Below are 26,773 nucleotides of genomic sequence, written 5' to 3' on the forward strand. Positions count from 1 at the left end.
TTTCTTAACTGTCTTTTGAACAGCAAAAGCTTTTGATTTTGATAAAATCTAATTTATCATTTTTTCCTTCATGCTTCCATGCTTTTGGTGGAATATCTAAGAAATTTCTGCCTAACCCAAGGTCACAGGATTTTCTCCTATGTTTTCCTCTAGAAGTTTTATAGTTTTCATTTAGGTTTCCCATTGAGGTCTATGATACATTTGGAGTTAAATTTTTTACGTGGTATAAGATATGGGTCTATGTTCATATTTTTGTACATTGACATCTAATTGCTCCTTTACTCCACTGATTCCTTTGCACCTTTCTTGAAAATCAACTGACCATATTATGTGTAGGTCTGTTTCTGGACTCTCCTGTTCCACCAAACTATAAATCTATCCATTTTGCCAGTACCACAATGTCTGGATTACTGTATTTGTATAAAGTCTTGAAATGATGTCACACAAGTCATGCAAATTAGGTCTTTTCCAAAATTGTCTTGGTTATATTTTAGTGTCTTTGCTTTTCCATATAAGTTTTAGAATCAGTTGTTGATTTATACAAAAAAATCCTGATGGGATCTTGACTGCACTGACTGTATAGATCAATTTGAGGACATAAAACCTTTTCTGAAAGGCTCTGACGATATCTAACATTTCAGCAACCTGCCTAGGTCTGCAGTCAGCCTGTCAACCCAAGAGGTTCCTACAAATCACTCTTACTTAACAACCTCACAGGGATTTCCCTGGTGGCATGGTGGTTAAGAATCCGCCTGCCAATGCAGGGGACATGGGCTCGAGCTCTGGTAAGGGAAGATCCCACATGCCGTGGAGCAACTAAGCCTGTGCGCCACAACTACTGAGCCTGTACTTCTAGAGCCCGCATGCCTAGAGCCCATGCTCCACAACAAGAGAAGCCACCACAATGAGAAGCCTATGCACTGCAACGAAGAGTAGCCCCCACTCTCTGCAACCAGAGAAAGCCCGCGCACAGCAACAAAGACCCAATGCTGCCAAAAATAAATTAATTAATTAATTAATTTTTAAAAAGATTAGGGAACTAAGTCAAATAATGCTTAGTTCCCTAAGATTAGTAGGAAAAAAAAAACCTCACAGACATATTTTTCATAAGACAAGTAAAAATCTAGAACATATGCTACTAAAGTATAAAATGCAAGATTTTACTTTGGAAGACAGCAAACTACAATGTCCAAGCTTCTGGGTCTCACAAATCCAAGGCAGAAATCTTTCATACAAACTCAATGAAAAGATCATTCATTCTGTAATCTCAGGTAACGGAGGAACAACTAAAGAGAACAACCTAAAAGAACAAGGCAGGGGCTTCCCTGGTGGCGCCGTGGTTGAGAGTCCGCCTGCCGATGCAGGGGACACGGGTTCGTTCCCCTGGTCCGGGAAGATCCCACATGCCACGGAGCGGCTGGGCCCGTGAGCCATGGCCGCTGAGCCTGTGCGTCCGGAGCCTGTGCTCCGCAACGGGAGAGGCCACAGCGGTGAGAGGCCCGCGTACCGGAAAAAAAAAAAAAAAAGAACAAGGCAGACTGAAAAGAAAATATCAACTAACTGGAAGAAGAGGAGGAAAATAAAGGAATGAAAGATAACAGACTTTTATTAAATACCCAGTATGCACCATGCTAGGGCTTCACATATTGTTTTACTTATCCAGAGATAGAACAAATATGAGCTAGAACATATTTGGCATAACTAAATTCCCTTTTACCCTCACACAGTAAGCTTATAAAATTTATTCTTCCTAGCTCAAGAAAGAATGCATATTTTCAAAACTCTGCCTCAGATGAAAATGCAAATTGCAAAAAAATAAAATAAAATGCAGACTATAGGAAAATGAGAATTACAAAAATGATACCGTCTTCTGGCCATGAGAGTGATAAAATCTTTTTTAAAATTTGATAATAGCCTGTGTTGGCAAAGGTGTAGGAAAATGGGTAATCTCATACTCCACTGGAGGAATATAAATTGAAACAACGTTTTCATGAGAAAATCTGGCAGTCTATCAAATTTTGAAATACCAGCTTAACTCAAGAATCCATTTTAGGTGCTGGAGAGGGTGTGGAGAAAAGGGAACCCTCTTGCCCTGTTGGTGGGAATGTAAATTGATACAGCCACTATGGAGAACAGTATGGAGATTCCTTAAAAAACTAAAAATAGAACTACCATATGACCCAGCAATCCCACTACTGGGCATATACCCTGAGAAAACCGTAATTCAAAAAGAGTCATGTACCACAATGTTCACTGAAGCACTATTTACAATAGCCAGGACATGGAAGCAACCTAAGTGTCCATCGACAGACGAATGGATAAAGAAGATGTGGCACATATATACAATGGGATATTACTCAGTCATAAAAAGAAACGAAAATGAGTTATTTGTAGTGAGGTGGATGGACCTAGAGTCTGTTATACAGAGTGAAGTAAGTCAAAAAGAGAAAAACAAATACCATATGCTAACACATATATATGGAATCTAAAAAAAAAAAATGGTTCTCATGAACCTAGGGGCAGGACAGGAATAAAGATGCAGAGGTAGAGAATGGACTTGAGGACACGGGGAGGGGGAAGGGTAAGCTGGGACAAAGTGATAGAGTAACAATGACATATATACACTACCAAATGTAAGATAGATAGCTAGTGGGAAGCAGCTGCACAGCACAGGGAGATCAGCCCGGTACTGTGCAACCACCTAGAGGGGTGGGATAAGGAGGGTGGGAGGGAGACACAAGAGGGAGGACATATGGGGATATATGTATATGTATAGCTGATTCACTTTGTTATACAGCAGAAACTAACACAATTTTGTAAAGCAATTATACTGCAATAAAGATGTTAAAAAAAAAAGGAATCCATTTTAGGTATGTAGTTCACAAAAAGACATACAACACACATAAATAATCAGAAAAGGTGTGGGGAAAAAAATATACCAAACACCACTGGTAAAGTCCTGTTTTAACTGAGCACCTTAAATAGTGGATAGATAGCCAACTGAAGCACACAGGCCAGCTTCAACATACTATCACAAGCAGTTAGAAGCAGCAGGAAAGACTGCTAAAAAAATTAATAAAAGATCTAGAAATCAAGAAGGGTACCCCTCCCCCAGTGGAACAGAAATTACAAGGAATATCCAAGAAAATGAAGCAGATAGACCACACTAAGGAGAAACCCCAGCCCAAAGAAGGCATAGGAAAACAGGACTCCAAGGTACTCCAGGCTTAGAGACAGCAGCGATGATGGGACTCAGTTAAAATCTGTCAGGTCAGTCCCCATTTCCCCCATGCTTTCCTTCCCTCACCCCACAATAGTCACCTTTGTGCCAAACCCAAGATGGGAACAGAGACTGAATGCTTTGACACAAGAGGAAGCCAACGGGTGAAAGGTGATACCCAGAGGAGTTGCGGGGGAGCCCCACACCACACCTGGCAGCACTGTCACACCCCTGCCAGAGGCAGGTGGTAGAAAACAGTCATGTTATCACAGGGAATCTCAAGCATTGCCAAATAACTGAGGAAAACTACTACCAAAAAAGAAAGGCATCACGTTCAAAGAGAATAAATGTCACCCAGCGAAACAATGTTGATACGGCAAATAGGAGACTTTTAAAAAGAAATATGTCATTTTCCTCATACAGATGAAAGAAAATATCACACATCTGTGAAACAAAAGCAAACCCCTAAACAAACTGAATTATCTAATGACTAACAAATCCTTTCCAGGTTAGGTAGTTTTCAATTCTTTGCTTTTCCAGAATTCAAAGAGGTCATAATGTTTAATAATACTGAGTTACGGAATGCTTAGCATGTAACTCAAAGATTTAGACATTACCATAATAAAGCTTCCATTCCCACATACTTAGCTGAGTGAATAAGGTTTTTTGGCTATTATTATCTATAAAAACAATAGGACTAAATATTGTTAAAACCTTTCCATCCATCCTAACAAAAAATAGATATCCAGATTTATGGTCTAATCAAGGAAAATAATAGCCCCCATAATCTCGTTAGAAAAACATTTCCAATCAGATTCAACTTTTACGGTTGTTAATAATTTGTCAAAAAAAACCCTGTGATCAACTGGGTACTACTAGTACCGATAATTGCGATGATAAATCTTCTCTGGACCAAGTTAATGCTTAGGAGCCTTTGGTTACAAAAACTTTTTAAATTAAAATTTAAGTTTTTTTTTTTTTGATGCAGACCACTTTTTATTTATTTTTTATCTATCTACCTATCTTTGGTTGCATTGGGTCTTCGTTGTTGTGCACGGGCTTTCTCTAGCTGCGGCGAGTGGGTGCTACTCTTTGTTGTGGTACGCGGGCTTCTCATTGCGGTGGCTTCCCTTGTTGTACAGCACAGGCTCTAGGCACACAGGCTTCAGTAGTTGTGGCTCATGGGCTCTAGAGCGCAGGCTCAGTAGTTGTGGTGCACGGGCTTAGCTGTTTCGTGGCATGTGGGATCTTCCCAGACCAGGGATCGAACCCATGTCCCCTGCATTGGCAGGCGGATTTTTTTTTTTTAACATCGGTATTAGAGTATAATTGCTTTACAATGTTGTGTTAGTTTCTGCAGTATTACAAAGTGAATCAGCTATATATCCCCATATCCCCTCCCTCCTGCATTTCCCTCCCACCCTTCCTATGTCACCCCTCTAGGTGATCACAAAGCTCCAAGCTGATCTCCCTGTGCTATGCAGTTGCTTCCCACTAGCTATCTATCTTACATTTGGTAGTGTATATATGTCAATGCCACTCTCTCACTACATCCCAGCTTACCCTTACCCCTACCCGTGTCCTCAAGTCCATTCTCTACATCTGTGTCTTTATTCCCGTCCTGCCCCTAGGTTCATCAGAACCTTTTTTTTTTTAGATTCCATATATATGTGTTAGCATGTGGTATTTGTCTTTCTCTTTCTGATTTACTTCACTCTGTATGACAGACTCTAGGTCCATCCTCCTCACTACAAATAACTCAATTTCGTTTCTTTTTATGGCTGAGTAATATTCCATTGTCTATATGTGCCATATGTTCTTTATCCATTCATCTGTCGTTGGGCACTTAGGTTGCTTCCATGTCCTGGCTATTGTAAATAGAGCTGCAATGAACACTGTGGTACACGACTCTTTTTGAATTATGGTTTTCTCAGGGTATATGCCCAGTAGTGGGATTGCTAGGTCATATGGTAGTTCTATTTTTAGTTTTTTAAGGAATCTCCATACTGATCTCCATAATGGCTGTATCAATTTACATTCCCACCAACAGGGCAAGAGGGTTCCCTTTTCTCTACACCCTCTCCAGCATTTATTGTTTGTAGATTTTTTGATGATGGCCATTCTGACCGGTGTGAGGTGATACCTCATTGTAGTTCTGATTTTCATTTCTCTAATAATTAGTGATGTTGAGCATTGGCAGGCGGATTCTTAACCACTGCGCCACCAGGGAAGTCCCAAGACCTACCACTTTAGTTTGCAGACATTCATTACTTGCTAGTCTGCACATTAACATAACCCAAACCTGAACAAAATGATTCTAGTTCAATAACAGATAAAATGACTTCAATTCAGTTTAATGAGCAATGATTGTATATCTACCATGTGCCAAAAGCAGTAATCTCTCTTTAATGCATATCTGACCAAGTTTCCGAGTCCTACCTTATCTCCCCACAGACTGTGAGACTCTGCATGATGTCACTGGATGTGCTTCTCCATGTTCCACCCTGTCACTTGTCTCACTTGTCATTTTGACCTCTGGTTTCTTATCACTGAGCAACTTGAGGTTGCTGGTACACTTTGAACTATTCTGTGCCTCTTTGCTTTTCCTAAATGTGTCATTCTGCAGGAATATAAAAATAAACAAAACACTATCCCTACTCTAGAGTAGCTTAAGTGTGAGACAACAAATAGCTTAACTATGACCTTACAAGTGCCATGAGAAAGGAAGGTTCAGGGAAGAAAGGCACTTACCAAAGGGAAGACGAAAAGATAAAGGGGGTTGTGGGAGAAGATGGGAGAGGGAAGTCAGGGAATGTCCTTGGAAGATTACATCTAAACCCATTCGTAAAGGATTTTTTGTAGAAGACCACCTTTAGCCAATGCTTTATCATCAACCTCCACATGTGTATCTTTAGCCCAGCACTCTCCTCTCAACTAGAGATTCTTTTACCTAGCTGCCTATTGCTCTTGACTAGGTATCTTCTCCACTATCAGATAAGCTAAAATTCTTAACCTTTCCCTCAAAATCTACTCCTTCTACAGCCTTCCCAATCTCACAAGATGACAATTCCTTCCTTTTGGTTGCTCAGGCCAAAACCTTGAGTCATCCTGGATTCATCCTTGGCAATGTAAAGTCTTATACCTTCAAAGGAGCAGTTGGGTGACATGGTGTGGGTTAAAGTCGGATGGGAGTGGGTTCAAGAGAGAATGAAAGGGGGGCTTCCCTGGTGGTGCAGTGGTTAAGACTCCGCGTTCCCAATGCAGGCGACCCAGGTTCAATCCCTGGTCAGGGAACTAGATCCCACATGCATGCCACAACTAAGAGTTCATATGCCACAACTAAGGAGCTGGCGAGCCGCAACTAAGACCCAGCAAAACCAAATAAATAAATAAATATTTCTTTTAAAAAGAAGAGAGAATGAGAGGAAAGGAATTGGGATTAGGGAGTAGATACACCTTTTTCAAAGAAGGAGCAGAATAAAAGAAAGTAAATGAGCTGGACATAGATTGAGATAGGATTTTTTATGAAGGAAAAAATTATGGTATGTTTGATGCTGATGAATGGCCCAGCTGAAGAGAGGAACTGATGATGCAGGAGACAGAAGAGACAATTGCTATAGCAGTACCCTTGAGTGAGAGCATGAGCAGTTCACTCATGACAATAAAAGTAATAGCAGAGTAAAGGGCACAGATAAAAGTAGTTTAGGAGATGGGGGGATGCATAAACTCTCTTGATTGAGTTTACTGATTATCTGTTCTAAAAGTCATCAACTGAGAATATGAACAGGAAAGCAAGTGCTGGAGGTTTGAACAGAGAGAAGATGTGAAATAGCTGTCTAGGAAAGCGGAAGATTTTATAAATTCATATGAATTAGTAGCAGAGTCCTCAAGTACATGCTCTTTATGCAAATAAGACTCTCATTTACATTTCCTGAACATAATGTTTATAGGTCTAATAATTCTGCCTTTTGATCTAAATAAGTGAACCTTTAGTTTTGAAAAATAGTTATCTATGAGACATTAAATCAATCAGAAAGCATGCATTCATGAAGATGGTAAGGGTTCACAGAAAGAACATGGGGTTTAAAAATCATAAGATCTGGGTTCAGGTTGTGGTTCTGTCACTATAAACTAATGATCAAATGCAATTTCCTTGTGCTCCCTAAGCCTGAATAGCCTCACCTGAAAGACGGGATAATATCTACTTCCCATGGTCACCAAGAGGACTAAACACAATAACACTGGAGGCAGCACCGTGGCAACTGCACAGTGTTAAGTACATGTTAACTATTATTATTCTCATTGTTGTTTAACTGTAGATTGATCAACTATATTGACCTACCTAGAAAACAATTATAGATTGTTGACTGTAGACTGATCACTAAACTACAGAGTAACCTCAAGAGAACACTGAAATTAATTTACTTTTGCCTTATATAAAACTCATTTAAATGACATTACCAGACTAGGCAATAACTACAAGACTAAGAAATAAGCAATTTACCAGAATAAAATAAAAGCAACACAAGGAGATAAGAAGAAAATAAAAGGGAGACGGAGATTCTACCATACACATAACACCTAACGATCTCAAAATCTAAGCTCAGAAGAGAAGAATAAAAACATTACAACATAAAAACAATTAGGTTTTAGAGTATGAAAAAGCTTTGCATACTTCTCTGGAGATAAGGCTTGGGCTCTAATCATGGGAAATGATTAGACGTACCCTACTGGACATACCCAGTAGGGTACGTCCTCATTCGAAAGGTGCTATACTGTCTTCTTTCTGATATCCCAGAGGACAGACTCCCATTTCATGAAGTGAAAACGTTCTCAGCTAAATACATACAGCACTGAAAACAACACAAGTTTTTTAAACTAATCACATGCTCTGAGATATAAGGATATTGAAATTTACTTTGTTTTCTTAATCTCTTCTCCTGCGATCTCTTCTCTTTCTCAGCAGTGGGATTTCAGAGTCCCACTGATGGCAAATCAATTTGGCAGAGAAGGGAAGTAGGAAGAAGGTGAGAGGGCATGTGTGCTGTGAAGAAGAGACACAGCGAGTGCGCTTTGGGCAAAATGGGGAGGATTCAGCATTGTCTCAATGCATGGCCTCCTTCTTGTGTAAAAGTCAGGCCTGTGCCAACATCGCCCTCTGGTGGCCAATGAAGGTAGTTACAAAACTCCACAACAGAAAGCCCCAGTCAGTTGAACAAGGAAAAGTTCTGTAGTATCTAGTTATCATCCTTCCCAGGACATACTTAGGCCCTTTCTCCAGGATCAAAGTTTCTCAGTCATGGACCTGCATCCAAGTCACTTGCAAGGGCTTGTTTAAAAAACAGATTGCTGGGACTTCCCTGGTGGCTCAGTGGTTAAGAATCCACCTGCCAACGCAGGGGACGCCCGTTCGAGCCCTGGTCCAGGAAGATCCCACATGCCGCAGAGCAACTAAGCCCAAGCACCATAACTAGGGAGCCTGCGCTCTAGAGCCCGCGCGCCACAACTACTGAAGCCCACATGCCTAGAGCCCGAGCTCCGCAACAAGAGAAGTCACCGCGATGAGAAGCCTGCGCACAGCAACTAAGAGTAGCCCCCTGCTCTCCCCAATTAGAGAAAGCCAGTATGCAGCCATGAAGAACCAACGCAGTCATAAATAAATAAATAAATATAAATTAAAAAAAAAAAAAAGCCAATTGTTGAGTCCTATCCCCAGCGTTTGCCTAAGAATTGCATTTTGAACAAGGTCCCAAGTGATACCGCTGGTCCAAGAACCACACTTCAAGAACCACTGTCCTAAGATTAAAACATTCTATAGAAATAAATTCTTAGCCTCAAAAACCTCCTGGAATGTTGGGGAGTAAGTATCCTCTCAATATCGTAAGTGCTCTATATAAGCACATGGAATACAGAAAAATTAAGTGGCTTACCCACAAATTTGCCAACTATTTATGTTTAAGGGTCAACAATGTATTAGATGTTCATTCAAACATCTGTGACACTGTTTTGAATGAACAAGAGTGACAGAAGCTATATTGTTACATCTAAGAGAAAGCTTCTGTCTTTTGTCTTCCTAGCCTTGAAAACAGAGCCATACAGAGCTGATAATGAACAGTACTGGGAAGATAGCATTTTTGAAGGAAAAAAAAAGTAATACATATGTTCTGAAAAAGTATCTTGAGAATTGTTTCCCAAGGAGACAGGCATTTTAGAAGAAGTTGAAAAACAGTTTCATTTCTAGGTATTTGGCTATTTAGGATTTTTTTTTTTTTTTTTTGCAGTACGTGGGCCTCTCACTGTTATGGCCTCTCCCGTTGCGGAGCACAGGACCCGGATGCGCAGGCTCAGCAGCCATGGCACATGGGCCCAGGCGCTCTGCGGCATGTGGGATCTTCCCGGACCGGGGCACAAACCCGCGTCCCCTGCATCGGCAGGCGGACTCTCAACCACTGCGCCACCAGGGAAGCCCTATTTAGGTATTTTATGGTGGCAATGCTATGGAAAAATACGTGTACACTCACAACTAAATGGGGGTAAAATGGGAAAGGGTATAGTACAGAAAAGGTAACCCTAGCACCCACACTGTGAACTTGAAATACCATAGTTTCTTGGAGAAATCATTTTTTCCAGGTTTGGGGCAAGAACTATACCTTGGGGGGAAAAAAGCAACATTTCCTACTTTGTGCTAAGTGCCATAAAGGCAGTCTCACTTTCCTTCCCCCTCATTTTAAAGCTAGGGCAATTACAGTAGGTGTATAATAATTAAAAGAAATAAAAACACCATTGCCCAGAGAGTTCCATTATGTGTAACCCACTTAACTAACCTTTCTGTATCTAGATGCAGGAAGCTGGTTGATAAATTTCCAGTAGTTGGCCTAAGTTAGCCTGTTGTAAAATCATATTAAGAGCACCAGTGATGGGGCTTCCCTGGTGGTGCAGTGGTTAAGAAGTTTAATTACAGGTTATTCAAATATTAAAAATATCAGCAGGAAAAATTTAATAATTTTTATAAGCAAAACAGTTGCTTAAAAATTCTCCTCCTCTTGGGTCAAGTTCATGGTACACAGATCAAATCACCCAAGATGAACCACAAGAAAATCTACTGCTACTATCTCATTATCCTCACCCACCTAAGCTGAGTCCCAGGTGGTAGGAGTCACGCACAGCTAAAGTAAGATTTTAAATGAAAAGGAGCAAGCTTCCTCCACCTATGACTGATGAGGGTAAGTTAATGCGGATGGGAAGAGTATCTTAGTCATGACTCAAGTTATTAAAATATTTACTTTGTACCATTTTCTTTCTTCCAACTAAAGTGTTCCTTTTAGGTTAATCAAAGGACAAATAACTCCACTGACCGTTACGGATTAAAAGAGAACAGACATTTCCATTTTCCATTAACGAATCCAATTTTTTTCTTGGAGTAAATATTTATACGGATATAATTTGATTTTAAACTCTCAATAATATTTCTCCTGACCATTTGTGGTTACCCTTCCACCCCCCAAATAAAGCACATATAAAAGAAGCAGGAGTTCCTCTTCCACTCAGGCTACAGAAAGCCAAAAGAAATGTCACTCCCACCCTATCAACAACAAAAAACCCAGATCAACTACAAAATCGAACTCAACTACAACAACTCAACTACAAAAACGAACTCACCAGAGAGCTGAGGTTTTAGGGCAACCAAGTAGTGTGGAATCCAAAGAAAGACATTCCCCTCAAGCAGATATGGGAGGTAAGCAATGGTTCTCCTGTGTCTTACCTGCCATGCAAGCAGGTGAGAAGAATTCAACTAAAGAGTTTAAGGATTTGCTAAAGGCTAAGTGAAGGCTAGCATGAGAGTAAAGGGCCCCTGGGATCCACAGACACAAAAGCAGTTCATACCCACTTGCAGGTTAGAAAGACTGGAGGCAGCGGGGTGGGGCGGGGGGGACCAGAGAGCTGCTCTAGGTGGTGCAGACCTGGAAAAAGCTGCCACTAAAAGCAACGGCAAGAAGCCCTGGGCCCTAGGACTCCTCTCTCCTATGCAAACAGAAGCTTTAAGCTGCTGGGGGAGGAGTATCAAACCCTGTCAGCCCCAGGGCCCGGGTGAAGACCCACTGCAGCTGGGGAAGAAGTTAACAAGAAAACCCCCTTACCCTAGGGGAGGAGCCAGAAAGAATCCTAGCCCAGGATCCTATGCCAATACCTTTAGAAAATGCCATCCGTGTAAGAGGGATAATATGATTGAGAAAAAGACTCAACCACAAGACGCATGCACACAGGCTTGAGCCTAAACCAAGGCCAAAAAACAAAAATAAAAAAACTCCTGCCCACTACCAGGCTATCCCTCTTCTGATAAGGGAGGGGAGAGCATGGAGAGAAATCCTCCTGAGGCACAGGTGCACAGCAGGGCCAAAAGCTGGGAGTGGAACAAGAACTTTGAGAAAAGAACTTTTTTTTTTTTTTTGCGGTACGCAGGCCTCTCACTGTTGTGGCCTCTCCCGTTGCGGAGAACAGGCTCCGGACGCGCAGGCTCAGTGGCCACGGCTCACGGGCCCAGCCGCTCCGTGGCATGTGGGATCTTCCCGGACCGGGGCACAAACCCGTGTCCCCTGCATCAGCAGGCGGACTCTCAACCACTGCGCCAACCAAGGAAGCCCAGAAAAGAACTTTTGAGAAAAGCTTTCCAGCACCTCAGTCCCTACTCTACGCACCAGAAATGGAAGAATTTGAAGCCAGTAATGCACTGAAGACCATCATAGCAACAACAAAGCCCAACCCTAGCTCAGCCCTGGCCTAAACTGACTCAACCCTTTGAAAGTATTAATTAACTAGTAAAAGAAGAGAGTTGCCCATTGTTGGGTTGTACCCCGCAGGCCTACAAGGTCTGTGCTTGCCCAGCTCTAAAACCGAAGAAAGAACCCAGAGTCAGCAACAGAGACATCAACGGTGTAATGGATGGGGGAACCTTACACAGCTGAAGCAAGGTCCTGGAGAGACACCCCACCGTGTGCGGCAGACAGCAGGCAGGACATGGTGGCAGTCTTCACTGCCGGCCGGGGCGAGGGGGGGGGCGGATTACCAGTTATAAGAGAATTATGTCAGGTGGGTTCATTAGTTACCAGGGAAACCAGCAGAGAGGCACGCCCCTCATTACCCCTTCGATAAAAACAATCAACAGCTGGAGCAGGGGCAAGAGTGTAGGAAGGTCCGGCACTTGAGTAGGGTACAGGTGAAGCAGGCACTGGTCGAGAAGGGAATGTACAGAGAGCAAAAGAACAGCCATCTTGAGTGGCCTGACCATACACTCATTTCCAGGCATAAATATTTTATTTCAGTCTCTACTGTTTTACATGTGAGGTCCAGCATTCACTCAAAAATTAAGATACACATAAAAAGTACCAGAAAAAAACAGTAAAGAGACAAAATAATCGGACTGAGAGATGACCCAGATGTTCAAATTACCGGACAGACATTTAAAATAATTATGATTAATGTGTTAAAGTCTATAGTGGAAGAGATAGAAATATGCATTAACAGATGGATAATTTCAGCAGAGAGATGGAAACTCTAAAAGTCAAACAGAAATGCTAGAAGTTAAAAACAGTAAAGATATTAAAGATAAAGAATGCCACTGAGTGCTCATCATTAGACTCAATGCAACCAGGAAAAAAATCAGGGAATTTGAAGATAGATGAAAAGAAAGTACCCAAAATGAAACATAGAGCATCTAAGAACTGTGGGACAATACTCAAAAATCTAACAAAAATGTAACTCGAATCCCAGAAGAAGAGAGAAAGAAAGAGGCAAAGCACAGATCAAGCTCAGAGAAGCCAAGAAGGACAAATAACAAAATATTACCTAAACACAACACATTCAAACTGAACAAAATATCACCTAAACAACACATTCAAACTGCTAAAAACCCAAGATAAAGATAGCCTGGAAGGTGGGGGTGGGGGTGGGGGTGGGGGGAGAACAATGATCAAGATTGTAACAGATTTCTCATAGGAAACTATGCAAGTAGGACAACTAATTTTCCTTTAAATTACTGAAAGAAAAAAGTAACACAGAATAGGACACCTAGCAAAAAGTACCTTCCAAAACTTAAGGTTTGTTTTTCAAATAAAACAAAGCTGAGAGAATTCACTGCTAAGCATGTTTGTACTATAAAAGAAGTGTTACAAGCTTTTCAGGCAGAAGGACTATGGTGCTAGACAGAAATTTGGGTCTATACAAAGAAATGAAGAATGCCCCAAATGGTATTTGAAAATGGTATTTGAAAATTACTCTAATTAAAAATTAGAGTAAAGGTATATTTTTCCCATATTTTTATTCATTCTAAAAGATAATTGACAAGCTAAAGCAAAAATAGTAACAAGGTAGGTAACTAACATAAGTCAAATTATGTGTATGACAATAACACAAAAAATGACAGAGGAATTGGACATTTACTATTTTGCATGGAATTTTACACTATACATGAAATGGTAGAATATTACTGGAAGGCAAACTGGAAGAAATTAACATACACAGTAAACTCTAGGTCAAATATAAAACAATTTTTAAAAGAAATATATATAATAAGCCAATGTTGGAGTTAAAACAGTATTTTAAAAAATATTCAGGGACTTCCCTGGCAGCTCAGTGATTAGGAATGTGCCTGCCAATGCAGGGGACATGGGTTCGAGCCCTGGTCCGGGAAGATACCACGTGCCGCAGAGCAACTAAGCCCGTGCGCCACAACTACTGAGCCTGAGCTCTAGAGCCCGCGAGCCACAACTATTGAGCCCGCATGCTGCAGCTATTGAAGCCCGCGTGCCTAGAGTCCGTGCTCTGCAACAAGAGAAGCCAGCATAATGAGAAGCCCGCGCACTGCAACAAAGAGTAGCCCCTGCTCACCGCAACTAGAGAAAGCCCGTGCACCGCAACAAACACCCAACACAGATAAAAATAAAATAAATAAGTAAATTTTTTTTTAAAAAGCCTATTTTAGGTGGTTGCCAGAGGGGGGGGGTGGGCAAATGGGTGAAAGGAGTCAAAATAAATAAAATTAAAAAGTTATAAAATAAATAAGTCCTGAGGATACAATGTATGGCATGGTGTCTATAGTTAATAACACTGTACTATATTTGAAAGTTGCTAAGAGAGTAGATATTAGAAATTCTCATCACAAGAGGAAAAAAATTCATAACTATATATGGTGATGGATGTTAACTAGACTTGTGGTCATCATTTCACAATAAAAACAAATATTGAATCATTATGTTGTATACCTGAAACTAATGTTTTATGTCAATTATATCTCAATTTTTAAAAAATGCTTATTTTAGAAAAGAAATGTTTCAAATCAATGATCTAAGCTGCCACCTTAAAAAACTAGAAAAAGAGCAAATCAACTAAAAGTAAGCAGAAGGAAGGAAATATTAAAAGTTATAAGCAGGAATTGAAAACAGAGAGGACATGACAAGAGATCCTACAGACATTAAAATAATAAGGTAATATTATAATTTTATCTCCATTAATTCAATGACTTAAAGGAAACAGACCAATTCCTTGAAAGATACAAAACACCAAAGCTCACTTGAAAAGATAGAAAACTTGATAGAAAACAGTTCTGTATCTCTTAAACGAATTGAATTCCTAGTTAAAAACTTGACAGAGAAAACTCCAGATCCAGATGACTTCACTGACAGTCTGTCAAACATTAAAGAAAAAAACATCAATTCGACACAAACTGTTCTAGAAAACAGAATAGGAGGGAACACTTCCCAACTCATTCTATGATGTCAGCATGACCTCAGTTCTAAAACCTGACAAAGGCCTCACAAGAAAACAACAGACCAATATCCCACATGCACATAGATGCAAAAATCCTCAATCAAATGTTAGCAAATCTGACCAGCAATATATAAAGACAGCAAATCTCTTTGAAAGGGTTTAACCCATTTTTTAATCCTGACCTAGGATTACACTCAAAGACAGGTGGCATCTAACTCTGTTCCAAATTGTCTTGGTATAAATACAGAATTTAAAGTATCTAACTTTACAAAGCTACTTTCAAAGAAAAGGCACAGCAGACAGTTTAATTTAGGAAATTAAGAGGCAAATTATATAGCCGTTGAGACATTACAGAAGGAACTTTAGGGTTAAGAGTAATCTACAGCTTCAAGAACACATACTCTACTGAAGGGTAATGAACCTACCTCCTTGGTTTCCAAGAAATTTAGATAAAGAGAAAGTTACTAGCCTATACTACAAAACTCAGTTCAGTTTCCTCAAAGGTTTCTAAGATTATGACCCAAAGCATAATCCCTTATCTACTTTCTGAACCTATCTATCCAGTCTGGCTTAATTACTTACCTTCAGCCTGGCTAGTGTCTGAGCATGGTTTCTTCTTTGACTCCGAATTCCCGGTTTTCTCATCAACATCCAGTAGAGGAATATAGTCTGTTTTTCCAACAGTTTCTCCCACAACATCATCAAAGGCCTCTGCCTCCAGTGTGGCAATAAAGTCCCGTTTTATCTCTTCCTCAATTTCTGGAGGTGGCTCTGTTAATGCATCTGCAAGACTGAGGTCTGCCATTCTGCACCACTGCAACTGCCTGGTTAAGGGGGAAAAAAATGTTTCATACGATGAGAACTGCAAAGGGAAAAACATTCCTAGAAACTCTTGTCATCATCTTAAACAAAAAAGGAATTAAAATCTAAAATTTTAGAGCTAAAAGAGACTCTCCCATTTTATAGATTAGAAAATCACAGCTCTGTAACAGATAGTCTTACCCAAGGTAAACACTTTTTCTTTCATCTCTGGGAGGTAAACAGAGCAAGTGCCATTTTGCCCTTTTCATTAATAAGAAAAATGAAGTGCAAAAAAACCCCTCAATTTATCCAAGGTTACAGCCAGTAAGATTCAAATCAGGTCTTTTGATTTCAAGTCTTAAAACCCTTTCAACTATTCCATTTATCTTAATTTCCAAATCATGTCACAGAATAATTCTTAAAAATATATACAAAAGGAGGTCAGATTAGGTTATATTCCCATTTTTAAAAAAAAAGGGCTAATTATTATCAGGCAAATGAAGTCACTTTTATTTACCAGGGATTAGGAATATGGACTTTATCTTGTAGGGGTAAGCAGTGCTTCATGAATCACTTGGACATGGCTCTGTCAACCGAACTACTCTTACTAGTTTCCTGCTGGCATGAAAAATACAGACAACGTTCCCTGAATTACCTAGGGGAGGCAGTCCCTCTCTGTGGTCATGTACATTAGCATCTTTGCAGAACACCAAGCTTTCCATTTTTAAACATAACCTGAAATTAAAAAGTATATGGGGGACTTCCCTGGTGGCGCAGTGGTTAAGAATCTGCCTGCCAATGCAGGCGACGCGGGTTCGAGCCCTGGTCCGGGAAGATCCCACATGCCGCGGAGCAACTAAGCCCGTGCGCCACAACTACTGAGCCTGTGCTCTAGAGCCCGCACGCCTAGAGCCTGTGCTCCGCGACAAAAGAAGCCACCACAATGAGAAGCCCGCCCACCACAATGAAGAGTAGCCCCCACTCGCCACAACCAGAGAAGAGCACGCGCGCAGCAATGAAGACCTAATGCAGCCGAAAATAAAAATAAATAAAGAACTTTGTAAAGGCCTGACATATGTCAAAGGGTTCCATAAAGAGGAACTGCTTTTCCCTTTTCTATCTATAATAGCTATTATTACTAGTTAGCCTTTGAAAGCTGTTATGAACAAAAAACAATAAAGAATGTCTATAATTAAGCAGTTTCATTGTCAAAGAGAACTTGTAAGGAACACCTGTACCACCTTTAACAACATACAATAAGAGCCCAACAGATTTATTTGTCCTAGAAATATGTAATTATGACACTTACTTCATGCAATCTTCTCAGACTTTTCCTAATTTAGGACACTGATGAAAATACAGACAAAACCAGCAATACATTTTAAACCTCATTTATCTGAGTACGGATTCTCAAAGGGCAACTTTTTATTCACTGTAATCTTTCCCCTCCTCCCCGCCTCCCAACCTCCCAAACCATTTTCTGGGCTGACATGTGGTTCATGGAATATGAACAGCAGCTTAAATTCAGTCTAAGAGGGTAAAATTGATAGAAAATTAGACAGCTGGAAGTGGGAAGGTCACTTGGCTCCCAGTACATGCATCCAACCACCCAGCATCTGCATCTCAAACCAGTTTAGCTATTCTTTTCATGTCATCACATATAAATAGAAGTATGATTTAAGCGCGCGCGCGCGCACACACACACACACACACACACACACACACACACAAACACAATCTACTTATGGAAAATGACCCTGTAAAAGCAATACTAGCTAGTGGAAGTGAAAATACTGGCTTTTAGCCAAAAAGCTCCAGTTTTCAATAAATTAAAGAGAAGACTACTCAATTTTATAGTTATTCTATTCTAAAATATGTGTAAGTACAATAAATTCCTTAGGTGCTCTACAGATCTGTTAAGCTGGTTCTGCAAGTGATCCAGAATTGATCTTAATAACTTCATGACTGAATGTCATCCCACACTTAACAGCATCATTTAAGGTCACAATATTTATTCATGCCTTAAAATGTTTAGTTATGTATTTTATGGACAAATGGATCTGACACAGTGTTCTTCTCAAATCTGGATATACAGGAAAATTCAAAAACATACCCTTGTGAATGAGAAGTATCTACTTAAAAAAATTCTCTCATTGACTATTTATGCTTTTCCTCCTCTATTTGTATAGATAATAGAGAAAATTAACTGAGTTTGAATTTTTTTAATTTAAGTACAGTTGATTTGCAACGTTTCAGGTGTACAGCAAAGTGATTCAGTTATATACATATTCTTTTTCAGATTCTTTTCCGTTATAGGTTATTACAAGATATTGAATATAGTTCCCTGTTCTATTAACTTTAAATGGATTTGTTGATAGGAGGCAAGAAACGAAAGCTGGTTAAAGAAGTTTCCATGCTTCACTAGTTCAGTCTGATTCTCACTATGGCTTTGAGTGAGTCACCTTCCGGGGCTGAGTTCCCTAGGCTGTAAAATGAGAGTGGTATGTTAAACGATTCTTGAGGTTGACTATTCTATAAGCTACTTATAATTCAGTTTCATCACTTAAATTAGAAATAAACAAACTTCATATAGATTCTCTGTGTGACTATTATTTTATACATCAAGTGCTCTCAATTATAACTGGGTTCAGGTTTATTAAAAGGTAAAAAGGGGCTTCCCTGGTGGCGCAGTGGTTGAGAGTCCGCCTGCCGACGCAGGGGACGTGGGTTCGTGCCCCGGTCCGAGAAGATCCCACGTGCCACGCAGCGGCTGGGCCCGTGAGCCATGGCCACTGAGCCCGCGTGTCCGGAGCCTGTGCTCCGCAACGGGAGAGGCCCCAACAGTGAGAGGCCCGCGTACCGCAAAAAAAAAAAAAAAAGCAAGCTAAAAAGCCTTTCGGCAAAGGGAGACTAAAAACCAACTACCCAGTGCACAGTGCCTGCTTGAGCAAATCTGACTGGAGCTTAAGAAACTCCACCCAGTTCTGGCTAACATCAAAGGAGACTTGACACCACTCTACAAGAAAATAAGCCCCATATTATTTAACCAGGCACCAAGAGCATACCGTTTTCAAGCATAGCACTCTGGACATCTGATCCTTCATTCTGACTTCATGCCTGCTGTGAAACTATATGGTGAGAACGTTTTGAAAATACCTAGGTAAACCAAGGCAAGAGGAAATGACAGGACATGATGATGAAGCACAGAAGAGAATTTTGGCCTCTTGACTATTCTTTTACTATTAATAGCTATGTGCTCATAAAGAGTAAATAAGAATACATAATGAGATCACAAGTGCCTTCTCTGTTGTATGGTTTTCTTCAGATCACAAACTCTGGAATTAATTACTGAACTAAAAATATTTTCTAGGGCTTCCCTGGTGGTGCAGTGGTTGAGAGTCCACCTGCCGATGCAGGGGACACGGGTTCGTGCCCCGGTCCGGGAAGATCTCACATGCCGCAGAGCGGCTGGGCTCGATAAGCTATGGCCGCTGAGCTTGTGCGTCCAGAGCCTGCCCGTGTACCGCAAAAAAAAATTTTTTAATTAAAAAAAATAAAGAAAAAATATTTTCTAGGTCTATACAGATTAAATAGTGTTCATATCTAACTTAAATGCACAGAAGTATGGGCAAGTTTTCAAGTTCCCAGAAGTCCTTGTGAAAATTTTAGGTCAGTCATATCTATAGTCACTCAGTTGGGATCTGTGCTCATTCTGGCTGATGAGAAATTAGCATTCTAGTTTGCAAATGGCCTGTTGTTGCCTCTGTCCTCCCTTACTAACCTCCCCCCATCCCCGCCCCTGACCAAAGGTGCTGCTTTGAAACTAAACTGGAGGAAGAAAACTCATGAAAAGGAAGAACAGAAGCCTAATTCCCACCAACATACTCACACTTTTCATAACCACTGTAATATTTTCATTTCACTCAGTCACAGTAGCCAAACTTCTACCAAGATTCAAACTTCTACCAAGATTCATTCAATGCAGCAGCCAGCATTCTCTTTTAAAGTACAGAATCCTATTTCACAATTTAAAGGGGGGTAATAAGGGGACATACACCCCTTGAAGGACCATCATTCCACCTTATGTGACTTTAGTTAGCAAGTAGCTTTCCTCCTAACCCCAGAGATAAATTCCATTGAAAGTGTCTGAGTTTCTGGTTTTAGGATAAAAAGGAAGAACATAATTTAGCAACATGGAATATTTCAGGGAACAAAGCAGACCTGGATAAGGTACCAAAGTAGGGAGAAGGTACGTGGGCCCACAGACCCTAGGAGGTAAGAGAAAGGGAGGTGACAACGCCATGGGCAAGCTCAACACCTTTCAAAACACTGCCTGTCAGTTTTAGAAAAAAGAAAGAAACTTTCTTCTCAGTAATTGGGACTAGTTTAGAACCAAAATTATCATTTATAACATTGTTTATCTAAGGAAAATGTATTCTGAGTTCCAAATAACCAATTTAAAAAAGAAACATTTAATAATAATTCTTAAAGGTAGGAGACTGTTCATAATACTCACTTAAATTGTACCCATGATGGATATTCTGTTCTGTTTGGGGGGTGGGGGGTGGGGTGGAGGGGTGAGTTATGGACAAGACACAGAACTGTAAAGATACATGGGCTAATATTTTCTTCTACACTTTTTTTTCCATGACGGAGAATTCTGAAGCCAGCACTAAGCTGCTATCCCAGGACAGTGCTGTGGCCAAAAATGTAGGGCTTATTCCTCAAGCTTGGAAGAAACCCAGCATCCCAGACAGTTCCAGAGACCATTTATAATCTGACATGCTTAAAGGTATAGTCTGCATCATAAAGATTTCACATTCAACATGAGACTTTTTTAGTTTGCCTAGCAAGCTTTCAGTGACTAAGTGGGGACTTTATTCCTCAGATTTGTTTTAATGAATTTCTTTCAGAGGCCTATTACATATCAAGCTGAACCTTATCTGTCTGGAGGCTGTGTTCTGTTTTTAATTTATTTAACTAGAAAACCTTGATTTATACTTTCAGTTGAAACAGTATTTCATTCAAAGTAAAACCAAATATTTATTAAGGACCTCTAGGGGTCCTTATACAGCTCACAGGCACTTACGATCCCTGAAGCTAAGCTAAATTTCTCCTGCTCCTCCCCAGAACCAGACTGGAAACAGCAACAGACAGCTCAGCAACATCTTGACTGTCCTGAGCAATAAACTCCAAACCCCCTGTGGAATATATTAACTTTCCACCCCCAGGTGCCTCCCTACCCACTACAAGGACAACAGCTGTACTATGACCAAATGATGGAATTTCCAGGCTCAGCGGGGTTCTGTTCATCACCACCATTTGTCCTGCTCATCACAGGATTAGCAACAGGAGAGAGCCCTTGATTACCAGAATAGCTGAGGCCATCAACCAGTGACATTCCTATATGAAAGAACACACTGATACACATTACTTCCATGTAGTCCCCAAAACAAAGTGTTCCTTTTCCCACTGCTAGTTTAGGAAGCCCTGTCCTGTAAGTATAAAACACTGCACACACATGCACACACATATTCACATACCTAAGACCTTGCAGCACAAGGCTTAAAGCCTAGCTTACTTACTTACAGGGACTATCCAGGCAGCTTAGATTCGGTCCTGACTGAATGCATTTTGGATCTCTAAACAAGCACCTGCCACATTTCTATCCAAGTGAATTTGAATCTATTTCCCCAAGAAGAAGAATCTACACTAGATACCTCCCACTGTTAGCCATGTGATACAGATGGCATGATGTCTGCTGAAGTCCAGTTATATGTGCCAAAACAAGAGATGACAATGACACAGCACTTACATTTCTGTTATAACTGTCCTCAAGACCAAATCTTCAATTTTATCTCAATTTTTTTAAAAGAAGAGCGAACCTTAAGATGATTCTCAATACCTAATGCCCCCAAATTTTGAAAAAAGAGAAAGTATTTTTTAATACTTTCATCCCAGTTAGTCTAACCTCAGTCTAACAGACAAAAAAACATTCAGAGTTTGCTTACTCTTATCCATAAATTATTTCTAAACACTTAAGATCTCTAAAGGCTTTTTAAAAAACACCAGTTCAAATAATCTAGGATCCAATTCCCTCACTTTAACAGATGACAAAAAAAGAATCAGAGAAAATGAATTACTTATAAATGAAACCGGGATTGAGGATCAGACTAAGAGGAGACCCAGAGAACACCAGACACAGATGCAGGGTGTGACAAAACTGGCAAAATCTTGGAATTTTACAGTCTCTGCTTTAACCGGACACAATGGTATCACTATACTTCAAAATCAATTTTTTTGCTCTACCTTTTCTTCTTAAAGGCAGTTGGGAAGATTCCTAATATCAGGAAAACATACCAGTTGATTTAAAAGGACCCCAATGCCTATTTAAAAACAAAACAAAACTCCTTAGTGTGATATCAAGGCCACACAATCCTAGAAGACCCAGTCCTACCACCTACTACAACCATCAGCAGTTTTCTACTTGGGGCTCTCTATATTTTAGTCACATGGGACCAGCTGCCATTTTACAAGCAGACCATTGACTTTATCACTGTATACTCTTGCTCATATTGCTCTCCACACTTCAAATTCTCTTTACTTTCTCCTTGTTAGTCTTGAAATCGAGATCCACATCCTATCACCTTTTCTCTGATTCCTTTTTAGAATCTGTTCTCCCAGTATCATTCAGAACTAATACATCATCTATACTTCTATTGTAACAAACAGTACAGTCTGATCTATACTGTAGTGAGCTGTATATACTAGCAACTCCTGTAACCTACTAGGTCCCAAAGGGGAAAGACCATGTCTAAGTGATGTGTATATCTTCTCTTAGTGGATTACTTTATACAGAAGATGGGCCAAAACAGCAAAAGCCGACAAAACGAAGGGGATAACTAAACAGACAGTTCTAAAATGGTAAATGGAAGTTCATAAAAACCATGTCTAATCTGAAATTAATCAGAGATGCCAAAGCTACAAAAAGTCAGAACTGGAAAAAGAATCAACAGTGACTTCCCTGGTGGCACAGTGGTTAAGAATCCGCCTGCTAAAGCAGGGGACACGTGTTCGAGCCCTGGTCCAGGAAGATCCCACATGCCGCAGAGCAACTAAGCCTGTGCACCACAACTACTGAGCCTGTACTCTAGAACCTGTGAGCCACCACTACTGAGCCCGCGTGCCGCAACTACTGAAGCCCACATGCCTAGAGCCCGTGCTCCGCAACAAGAGAAGCCACTGCAATGAGAAGCACATGCACCACAAGGAAGAGTAGCCCCCGCTGGCCGCAACTAGAGAAAGCCCACGTGCAGCAACGAAGACCCAACGCAGCCAAAAATAAATAAATAAAAATAAATTATTTTTTCAAAAAAAAAACCTCAAAGAAAAAGAAGAATAAACAGATTAAAGGTGGAAGGTCATCAGTAATTAAGAATATTCACCTCATTTCTCCTACTTTCTAAACATGGCCCGTGCCAGAGCAATCATGAAAAAAAAGCCAACAGGGAGTAACCAGACGAGCCAGCTCTCCATGCTGGTCATCTTATCATTATTAGGCAGGGCAACAAAAATAGCTCTCTGCTTTTAGAAAAGCACAACAACATGATGCAATGTGACAAAAACAAATCGTTTTTGTTCAAGAGATCAGCTACCACCATCATGTTACTATCACTTTTATAATTATTGCAATGTTAAATCTCTATAGTATCAGCTCACATGTCTCTGTCAAGGAGTAACAAATATATTATAGAATTTTAAGCTACTTAGCCTGGGGAAATTGGATGAAGTAATCACACTTGATCAGCTCTTAGCTTTTGAGAACTATTTTATTTAAGAAAAACCTCTTGGGACTTCCCTGGTGGCACAGTGGTTAAGAATCCGCCTGCCAATGCAGAGGGCACGGGTTCAATTCAGGCCCTGGTCCAGGAAGATCCCACATGCAGAGAAGCAACTAAGCCCGTGTGCCACAACTACTGAGCCTGTGCTATAGAGCCTGCGGGCCACAACTACTGAGCCCACGTGCCACAGCTACTGTAGCTCACAAGCTCTAGGGCCTGTGTGCCGCAACAAGAGAAGCCACCGCAATAAGAAGCCCACGAACCACAACAAGAGTAGCCCCCGCTAGCCAGAACTAGAGAAAGCCCGCGCGCAGCAACAAAGACCCAACGTAGCCAAAAATAAATTAAAAAAAAAAAAAAAAAAAAGAAAGAAAGAAAAACAAAACCTCTCCATCAAGTGAAGTTTCTCCTGAAGTTCAGAGCCACAGTATGCCACACTTTATTGTAGAAAATGTCAGTGAAAGTGAGGGGAAATGGAAGATAGAACTAAGAGTAGATAGGGATTTGTGATACTTCTGATACTTCTGTAATTATTTATCTACAACGTATGTCTCTTTCAGAGCCCGCCTTGGACTCTGAGTTCTGAGATGCAAAAGACAGCATCTTTTTCACCTTTTATCCTAGGCATCTAGTATAATAAAGGGCCACCTCATAGGCACTCATTAAACGCACAGGCATTCTACTGGTTGTGCTTTGTTCTATATCACGACACCAGCCTTTTCTTGCTGGGGTCAACATTTGCCCAGCTAAAGGAGCCTGCTGGCTCTTCCTTCCACTGTTGGTCCAAGGCACGGAATCAGCATTGGGGCACAGTAGCTCAGCTCTTCTGAGCAGCAAAGAAGATGGCATAAACTCTATGGGAGTACTTAGTAGGCACTTTATAGAACAACCTTAGTGATGTCTTACCTTTAACATAAAAGTACCTTACAGATGTGTTCAAAAAGAGGGGGAAAAAAGCCTGAAAGTAAAAAATAAAAAAATTACTTTTAAGTGAAAACTGAGCAAGCAAAGTAAAAAGTCAAAGGAATCTTTCAAGTTATTATTTACCATAACTTTGAACATTTTACCTGAAATAGAGGAAAAGATCTGAGTTAAAAGTGAAAAGCCACTGGAACAGAATCAATCAGAGACAGAGTTGAGCAATTTCAGTTTTTCAGAGTTAATTCTGAAGGACACCCACAATTGAGAGCTACTGAATTAAGCAATAATCTACCTAATACACTAAAGATAAAGTTCATCAAAATGAAACATAAAACAGGATTTGTAAAACTTAACACTAGAAAGAGATAAAGTTCTCCCTTGTTGGGAGGATAGGTGCTTTAGATCCAGTTTACTAGAAGCAGAGCCTGAAATGGGATTTTTATAGAAGTGGTTTATAGAGGGAGTGCCTTCAGGAGAAAGATGTAGAAGGAAGGGAGCCAGCACTGGTTTCAGCCGAGTCCCCCTCTCTGCCTCTTCCCTGGGAAGCTGTAGAGCACAACAGCAGCACTGAGTCAGTGCCGCCATGAGGGAAGGGGGCCAGGTTTCTGTAACCCTCGTCAAGGCACTCATTGGCTGAGAGACACACTGGCTGGTTAAGGGGATCCAGACAGGGTACCAGTAGCATCTACTGCAGAACATTCAACTGTGTAACAAAAAGGCATACCAGATTGGTGTACATAAATATCAAGCAAAATCAACTCTAAGCAAAAAATCATTAGTAGAAATAAAATGACAAAAAGTTTAATTCACTAAGAGTTATCAATATTAAATATCAAACTTGTACATACCTAACAACACAGATGTGTAAAAATACATAAAACTGATAGTAATGAGGAGAAATAGATGAATCCTCCTTCATAGGGGGATATTGTAATACACCTCTCCCAGCAACTGACACATCAAGTAGACAAAAATCAGCAAATACAATATAAGCTATGAGCAACTCAGTATACAGGTTTCAACTACTGGACTACAGAGTACACTGGAGAAGACACTTTCTCTTCTAGCACACATGAAACTTTCTTTTTAAAATAAATGTATACTAGGAAATAAAGTCTCATATTTTAAACATTATTATACAATCCACATTTATGAAACATATAAATAAGCTAGAAATAAAAACCTGAATTTTTTAATGTATTAGGAAATTTTAAAGCACTACCAATAACCCATGAGTTAAACCATAATAGAAATGAAAAAATACTAGAACTGAATAATACCAAAAATATTATATAGCAAAGTTTGTGGAATACACCTAAAGAGGGAATTTAAGAATGTCTCCAGCCTTAAGTGCTTATATTAGAAAAGGAAGAACAAAATTAATTAGTTAACATACATCTTAAGAGTTAGATAAAAATAAATCTGAATAAAATCAAAGGAAGGAAATAAAATCATGAACAAAAATAAAGCACAAAGAAACAGAAGAGGATGGACTTCCCTGGTGGCGCAGTGGTTGAGAATCCGCCTGCCAATGCAGGGGACATGGGTTCGAGCCCTGGTCCGGGAAGATCCCACATGCCGCAGAGCAACTAAGCCCATGTGCCACAACTACTGAGCCTGTGCTCTAGAGCCTGCGAGCCACAACTACTGAGCCTGCGTGCCACACTACTGAAGCCCACGCGCCTAGAACCAGTGCTATGCAGCGAGAACCTACCTCAATGAGAGGCCTGTGCACCACAATGAAGATTAGCCCCCACTTGCCGCAACTAGAAAAAGCCCGCGTGCAGCAACGCAGACCCAATGCAGCCATAAATAAATAAATACATTAAAAAAAAAAAAAAGATTGATCCTAAAAAAAAAAAGGAAACAGAAGAGGAGATCAGCAAAGCAAAAGTCCTCTTTGAGGACTGATAAAGTTAACAAACCACTGGGAAGACTGACAAAAAAGGAAGAGAAGGCACAAATGAACAATTTTAGGAAGGAAAATGAATAATGCCACAAATGCAGGAGAGAGAAAAAAAGAGAATATAAAACTATGCCAACAAATTTGAAGATCGGATAAAAAATATCAATTCCTAAAAGAGTATATATCACAAAAACTGATCCAAAATATAATACAAAACCTAAACAGTACCAAATCAATTAAAGAAATTGAAACAGTATTTTTAAATCTTCCAAATACACACACACACACACACACACACACACACACACACACACACACACA

General features: G+C 40.2%; 1 protein-coding gene across 11 annotated transcripts in view; it reads right to left on the reverse strand.

Annotated features, from left to right (window-relative positions):
* The window catches only part of MAP4 (microtubule associated protein 4), a 170,612-nt gene that overhangs the window by 94,270 nt on the left and 49,569 nt on the right, over positions 1 to 26,773 (reverse strand). For all 11 annotated transcript variants that reach the window (XR_003430893.1, XM_027097067.1, XM_027097068.1 and 8 more), the window contains exon 2: positions 15,566 to 15,807. Coding sequence is in view for 10 of the 11 variants with exons in the window: in XM_027097067.1 (XP_026952868.1) it covers positions 15,566 to 15,788 (223 nt within the window). In the remaining variant the exon portion in view is untranslated. The remainder of the gene's footprint in view (positions 1 to 15,565; positions 15,808 to 26,773) is intronic.

Source organism: Aethalodelphis obliquidens, unplaced genomic scaffold, assembly GCF_003676395.1.
Source record: "Aethalodelphis obliquidens isolate GAN/ISIS:26980383/991018 unplaced genomic scaffold, ASM367639v1 scaffold111, whole genome shotgun sequence".
Taxonomy (NCBI): Eukaryota; Metazoa; Chordata; class Mammalia; order Artiodactyla; family Delphinidae; genus Aethalodelphis; species Aethalodelphis obliquidens.